The sequence below is a fragment of the Octopus bimaculoides genome, chromosome 1 (assembly GCF_001194135.2).
Source record: "Octopus bimaculoides isolate UCB-OBI-ISO-001 chromosome 1, ASM119413v2, whole genome shotgun sequence".
NCBI classification, from domain to species: Eukaryota; Metazoa; Mollusca; class Cephalopoda; order Octopoda; family Octopodidae; genus Octopus; species Octopus bimaculoides.
Genome location: NC_068981.1, coordinates 152,789,403 through 152,797,304, shown reverse-complemented (window position 1 = coordinate 152,797,304; position 7,902 = coordinate 152,789,403). Strand labels below are relative to the sequence as shown.

At 35.6% G+C, this 7,902-nt stretch overlaps 2 protein-coding genes across 4 annotated transcripts in view; one reads left to right on the top strand and one right to left on the bottom strand.

Annotated features, from left to right (window-relative positions):
- Positions 1 to 4,128, top strand: part of LOC106875837 (uncharacterized) — an 11,833-nt gene extending 7,705 nt beyond the window's left edge. For both annotated transcript variants that reach the window (XM_052971561.1, XM_014924127.2), the window contains exon 2: positions 2,496 to 4,128. In XM_052971561.1, the coding sequence (XP_052827521.1) occupies positions 2,515 to 3,612 (1,098 nt within the window). In that variant the 5' untranslated portion in view covers positions 2,496 to 2,514 and the 3' untranslated portion in view covers positions 3,613 to 4,128. The remainder of the gene's footprint in view (positions 1 to 2,495) is intronic.
- The window catches only part of LOC106875834 (protein-glutamine gamma-glutamyltransferase K), an 80,063-nt gene extending 75,125 nt beyond the window's left edge, over positions 1 to 4,938 (bottom strand). Inside the window, exon 1 of one of the 2 annotated variants that reach the window (XM_052971540.1) lies at positions 4,786 to 4,938. The gene's annotated coding sequence lies outside the window, so the exon portion shown is untranslated. The remainder of the gene's footprint in view (positions 1 to 4,785) is intronic. The other variant, XM_052971548.1, reaches the window with a different exon arrangement.
- Positions 4,939 to 7,902: the final 2,964 nt, after the last annotated feature.

Genomic DNA, 7,902 nt, shown 5'->3' with positions numbered 1-7,902 from the left:
TATCTATATATATATATATGCATACATATATGTGTGTATATATATAATGTATATATATGTGTGTGTGTTTGTGTGAGTATACATGAATATGTATGTATGTATATATATATATATATATATATATATATTTATGTGTGTGTGTGTGTGTGTGTGTGTATATGTATGAATGTATGTATGTATGTATGTATGTATGTATGTATGTATGTATGTAAACATACACGCTCGCTTCCATATACATGTATTGATACCTAAATGCTGTTTTAGTATATCTAGTTTTGCTTAACTCTGTCAGTAGTTTGACAAAGTTCATGTAAATATAAAAATGTATCTCACTGTAGCAAAGATAAAATCTGAAAGAAAATTAATTTCTCTATTTATATTCAAAGATGAGTATTTTTTTTTTTAATATATCCATTTTGCTGCTGTATTAATTTCTCGTTTTTAATGATCATTTACGTTAGAATTTCTACGATTTCTTAAATTTCTCATAAATATATTGATTTCTAGTTTGGTACAAGTCTATAAATTTTGACGTGTAGAACATTTAATTATATAGACTAGACTTTTATATTTCGAATAATAATTTTATAGACCACAGACGAATGAAATGCAAATCTGATTTTGCAGCGTTTTGAAATCAGAATGCATAGAAACTTAATACTGCTATACATTCTATTCGTTATTCAAGTATATTCTGTCATTCATCACCTTTACACCGTTCATTATACACTCCAAATATCTAAGGTGCTGGAGTGACATAGACGGTATTTATTTTCGCTCGTCTGAGGTTAATTCACCTTCTATTTTTCTGTGGTTGTTTATGCTATCAATGACAGAAAACTGGGACTCCGTCAGTTACGCGGACGAGGGTTCCAGTCGATTCGATCAACAGAATAACCTGGTCGTGAAATTAACGTGCAAGAGACTGAGCACTCCACAAATACACGTACCCTTAACGTAGTTTCCGGAGAGATTTAGTGTGACCCATTCAGATTCAGCGTGGTTTTTTGAAATACAGGTACTACTCACTTTTACCAGCTAAGTGGACTGGATCAACGGGAAATAAAGTGTCTTGCTCAAAGACACAAAGCGCCACCAGTAATCGAATTCACTATCTTAGGATCGTAAGCCGAATACCCTTACCGCTTAGCCACGCGTCTTCACTCAGTCACAGACGAATAGAATTAAAAATTGATATCGGAGAGATTTGAACTTAGAAAGTAAAGACATGAAACAAAAGGCGCCAGTTATTTAGACCAGCGGTTTGCCGTTTCTGTTATTTAGTCCAGCATTTTATTACTTTTTGTCATTTTTCCACCCTCAATATAGTGATTTCTAATATAGGCACGAAGCCTCATATTTAAATAAGGGATATAATCGATGGCCACCCAGTATCGTAGCTAGAATGTGCCACTAGGGATAGCCCTTGATTTTGCACCCACTCACGGGTTGATACAGCCTATAGAGGTTCATACAGCAGACCCAAAACTGCTGCCCACATAAAAGCGTTACTCGGGGCGAACCATTTTCCTCGTCTCCCTAGCTACGCTAACGTGGTCATTACTGTGCCATGGGTCGTAGACTTTATCCACCACTAGCTTTAACATCATTGCTTGACTCTTAAGTGCCACTAGATGAGTCTGCTCTGATGCAGTCATTCATAACTTTCACCCTGCCTCCTACAATCTTGGAGACCTTTAAGAAGCCATGGCTACGGCTATTTCTCTTCTGACTAATTCATGTAAAACTAAAATAATATATAATGATTGTAAATGTTTGTTAAACGTAATTCTCACTGATCTTCTTGCTAATTTCATAGCAATTTTATTTACTTTATCTTCTCATTTATACATTTAATTAGTTTGGTTTTTATTACTTCTTATGCAACTAGTCTGATATTTTGAGGAAATAATAATTTGGAAGATGTAATTAATTGAATGTTTGGAGTTTATTGGTATTTAATTTATGGTGTGCCGAATTTGCATATTACAATGTTCATTTTTCTTACGTAGCTTACATCTTTGGAAAAGATGCGTAATTCACAATTTCACATTTTTCTATGATACTGATGTCGCTAGCTAACGATAGTCACATGTAGTTCTTGTCTAGCAATAAATTGCAATAACAGTGACCGTATATTATACCTTACCGTATCGGACAGAAAGGATTCATTATAATTCTAGATACCCCTAAAAAGATGAAGCTTTAACATCTGGAATGTTTTTGACCATATGCCTACTTCAACTTGGCTAACCCGGAACTAAACAACGACGGCAATCGCAGGAAAACTTGGGTTGCTCCCACCATTATATGATGAACACCACAAATAGTAAGGAAGGAAATCTACGATACGAATTTAATTCTTGAGTGTAGCTCTTACTTCTCAGAATGACATGAATAACACTTGTTTTACTCTTGTTTATAAATTTGTTTTCTTTGCTTTTCTTTTCCTTCATATTTAATCATTATTAAGCAATATTTTATCTTTATTTCAGTCAAACCTGTATTTCAACAATGAACCGTCTTATGAACAAATTCCGTCATCATTTCGGCAGAAAATACAGAGGAATCATGGAACCAATGAGCGTGATGTCCATGGATTTTCAAGGCAGATACATGGATTCTTATGGAAGAATGGTAGATCCCAGATTCTATGAATTCTATGGTAGATATTCTGACAATGATAGATACTATGGTAAATCTATGTACAACTATTACGGTTTCTATGATAACGATAGGTTCCATAGATATGGTAATTTCATGGACTTCCCAGAGAGGTTTATGGATATGTCCAGTTATCAGATGGACATGTATGGAAGATGGATGGACATGCACGGACACCACTCCAGTCCCTACTGGTATATGTTCAACTCTTCAAGACATGGCCACTACCCTGGCTACCGCTATGGTCGTAACTGGTTCTATCCTGAGAGATTCATGGACATGTCCCACTATCAAATGGACATGTATGGCCGATACATGGACAGATATGGACGTCAGTGCAACCCTTATTACAACTATTACAGGCGTTATATGTATTATCCATACATGAATTTCTACTATATGCACTATCCCGAGAGATTCATGGATATGTCCGGCTATCAGATGGACATGTATGGCCGCTGGATGGATATGTATGGTCGTCATTCAACTCCTTTCTACACCAACTATGGCAGATACTACCATAACTATCCTTATTATAACTATAGCTGGGGCCAAAGATATTACAACTACCCAGAGAGATACTTTGATATGACAAACTATCAAATGGATTTTGATGGCCGCTGGATGGATATGTATAGCCGTCATTGCACACCCTTCTACAGCTATCATGGCAGATATCACCACTACTACCCTTATCATAGCTACAGCTGGGGCCAAAGATTCTACAATAACCCAGAGAGATGGTATGATATGGATTATGAATTCCATTCAATGTCTCCCTATAATTACCACAGCAGGTACCACTACTTCAATTACAGTCCTTACTTCTCTGGAGGCCATAGATGGTTTGATATGTCCAATTATCAAATGGATTTTGGAGGTCAGTGGATGGATATGAATGGTCGTTACATGAACCACTTTGACCACTGGAATGAATACTTCTTCTAAGCATCGAGATTTTAAGAAAAGTTAACTGGCTACACTGTTGAAATTGAATGAGAATCGAAAGAAGCGTAATTATATTATGTTTTTGAAAATGAATTGTTTTATTGTTAGTGAATTCAGTCCCATATCAACTGAAATTTCCTGTGTTCAAATTAATAAAATTAACTTTTATTAATTATGTTCTATGTAAAATCTATGTAAAGAAATAGAACAACAATTGGGTCCTAATGGACTCGAACTTTCCAATACTAGATGTTCCAACTGTGTATTGATCGAAATTCTATAAATATTACAATGCCCGAAAACCGTATGAGAAGATATTGTAAGTGGAAAAATATAATATTTTAGATTAATTTATTTACAATATTTATTCTCTGAAATAAATGCGAAAAGCCAGGTTTGGGAGTGCAACAGTATGTATTGTATTTGCTAGGAATTTCAAATTGATATGTTAAAACTTGAATTTATACTCTTTTATAATTAGAAAATGTGATTAAAGAATTGGCTTATTTCACTTCATTTCCGTCTTCTTGGTTATTCCTTTGGTTGTAATAAACAACTGCTTTTCTGCTTTTTTTTAATTTGCTCTTTGTCTACTTTTATGAATATATAAAGTCAATTAAAAAAATTCATGAGAAAAATATGGCGTAGTCAGTATTGATAGAGAAAGCGAAATTATAAATTGGTGTCAAATTTTGGCACAAGGCCAGCAAGTTCGAGGAGAGAGTAAGTCGATCAGATCGATTCCAGTGCTCAACCGGAACTTATTTTATCGACCCCGAAAGGATGAAAGGCAAAGTCGGCCTCAGCGGAATTTGAACTGAGAACGTAAAGACTGACGAAATGCCGCTAAACGAGATAATTTATTAAAACTAAATAGCGTGTTTAAAACAGAGTTAAATGATGACAGCATATTTGAAATAAATAATTTCTATCGAATAAAGAGAACAGATAAAATGGATTTGATCATCAATAGAATATTACTGTTATTTAATTTATCATTCTTCAATGACTAGAGAGCAAGGAGGACGTACATTAACATTTAATCTCGTATCGCTAACCATAATCGACTGCCTCAGACCACTTGTAGCAGCATCTTTTCCTAGAAAAAGAAATGTTACTATCAACATCATGCATCGCTCTGTTTAGACTAGTAAAATTAACCATGTTACTTACCTGAAAAATCTATGTTCGACGATGTCATTGAGTTAATCGAACAATCATTTGTTGTGGCTGATTAGTTTAGGTAAAAAAAAAAATACCTTATCAGTTGCTTTGTTTTGTCAGCATGTAGAAAAAAGCAATGCTGCTTATGACTACTGGCATCTTAAGTCAGTGGTTATAACAATAGCTTCTACTAGGAAACAGCATCGCAATAATGTTAACGAGAATATCAAATGTATACATGGTAAAAGTTTTCAAATATAGAAACAGTTGAGTTTATGCCAGCCAGCCAGCTGCTAACCGGTGATTTCAATACTGACGAAGAATCTTTATTTACAAAGTTTACTTAAGCCTGATATGAGCCAGTAATAAAGTATAAAATGATAAGTTACATTATGTGGTTGACATGTGGATTCTTAGAATTGCTTCAATCACTCGTCTATAGGACACTAGATACACGTGTGTGTATGTGTGTGTGTGTGTGTGTGTGTGTGTGAATATGCGTGTGCGTACATATACATATATATATGTACTGTATGTATGTAGGTATGTATATTTATATGTATGTTATGAGTATGTGTTAGCTTATATGATTGTGTATGTGGTTGTGTTAGTATGTATGTATGCATGTAAATATTGTGATGCTGTAGGAATAAACTACATTTAAGCAAGCAAGTTTACGAAGAACCTGGACAAGCCACTGAATAATCCACTAGGTGGTCACTCAATCTGCTCGAAATAGTAGCGCTATATCTCTCACAAATCACCACTGTCTCTCTACCACACTAAAAAAAAAAAAAAAAAAAAAAAAAAGACATTTGAAAGACACGCATTAAATTTAGTTCTAGGTAACACCTACGCCTTGCTGAGAAAAGACAGGACGGTCACGACTCAAATGTCTGATCATCTGTTTGCTCGGTCAGGGTTACCCTGGAGCTAAATAATACCACATCACCAACAACAACGGTGATGACAGAAGCAATAGCAATAACAACGGCGACTACTACTACAACTGCTGCTGCTGCTTTTACTACTACTACTACTACTACTACTACTACTACTGCTGCTGCTGCTGCTGCTGCTACATTTTAAATTCTAGAATAACACTTCTGTAGATATTTTAAAAATCTGAACAGATGCATTTTCTTCATAGATTTCCTGATTCTTTCAAGGTTTATTCCTTATACAGAAATTAATAAAGGGTTTACACGGGCGGCAATAGTTTCGCATACTGGAACACGTGTAAGCGAGTGAGTCATAATGTAGTCCTTAAATCTACAAGAAATACCAATCAAATTTTCTTCAAATCACACCCCCACCATCTTAAAAAAAGGAGGTCGAGAGAGATTGGATATTTTATCTCAACTATGAGTCCAAATGACCATAGGGGATTCATATAAGATTTGGTGGGGATCCACGCCTGTAAAGTAGTAAACTGGGGATCTACAGTAGTATATTAAGAGTTTAGGAAAAGATTTTGCTTTCGACTTATTGCAGGAAACAGCTAGGTTTCTTTCTTTAATGTTTTTACATAGTTCAACATACACAAGTTAATATGTGAATAACAAAATAGGAATTTTGAAAGAAGATTCTATAAAGCTAGTTTTTAAATGTCGAGTGGCTATGGGGGTCCACCGGAATAAGATAATAATCAAAGGGGTCCTTAGATAAAAAAAAATGCTTGAGAGTCACTGCAATAAGCAGAAAAAAAGACCCCAAAAAACTTGTTACGGTTGGAACGTCTTTGATCATAGGTCAAATGGACTGTGACATAGCAAGGGTTCGGGGTACAAGAAGAGAAGACATTTTTGATGCCTCAACTTTAATTAACAGGTATTACAGGCAATAGGAACTTGCAGCCGAAAGGACTGCTTCTATATTCGACCCCAGTAACCTAGCTTGCCGAATGAAGGCGAGATTTAGAGGTAAACTACCACCACCAGTACCACCATCGTCATTACAGAAACGACATCAATACAAGTTTATATATTTGGAGTGCTGTGTTATCGATTTAATCAATCCCAATAATTGATTAGTACTCATTTTTATCAGATCTGAATTATAAAAGGAAAAGTCAGCCACAGGCACGATTTGAACTCACAACGTAAAATGGCATAAAAGACACCAGAACGTCGATAAATTTGATTTTCATGGTTCTGTACCCTCTGCTGAAAGTTCAAGTTCTCGAAAAATTAAGACTTTCCGCTCTTCACTGCTATTGAACTGAATGGCATTCTGCTAACATTCTAACGCTGACTTTCACCAATTTCCTCAAATTTCGGCCTTCACTGCAAAATGACGTAACTGCAGGCTTCAACGTTTTTACTTTACAATCGCCCACACAAACGTTAATAATTCGAAAGAAGATTTCATGAGCAGCTAGAGGTACGACTGCTGGTTATGTCAAACATCTGACTTTCACTGCTGATAGCTTACGTGAGCTAAAACAGCAATAATAATAAAGCAAATATTAAGAAGGTTGAAGGTTTTCTTTTTTGCTTCAAACTAAAAGTAATATTAAAAGTACCGTTTTTCTATATTTTCTCCATCATTCTCTCTCTTTCTTTCTTTCTCTCTCTCTTTCTTCCTTTTTCTTTCTCTCTCTCTTTCTTCCTTTTTCTTTCTCTCTCTTCACATGATAAATATTTGATTTATTGAAATTATCCTCCCTTCGAGAGATGAAAAATCCAAATGCCTTGTGGCAATTGTAACTCCTGAAACCGCTTATCATGCCAACAGGTAATGTTATTAAATAATCATAATCTGTACACACTGCATACTTATATATTTGCTTGTGTTTATATATACACACACATGTGTGTATATATAAACACACAGATACATACATACATGCAGACAGACAGACAGACACACACACACACACACACACGCACACGCACACACACGCACACACACACACACACAGAGGCATAGGCGTGGCTGTGTGGTAAGAAGCTTGCTTCCCAACCACAAGATTCCGGCTTCAATCCCACTGCGTGGCACCCTGGGCAAGTGTCTTCTACTATAGTCTCGGAAGGATCGAAGCCTCGTGTGTGGATAGACGGAAACTGAAAGAAGCCCGTAGTATATAATGATATATATGTGTGTGTGCGTGTGTGTGTGTGTGTG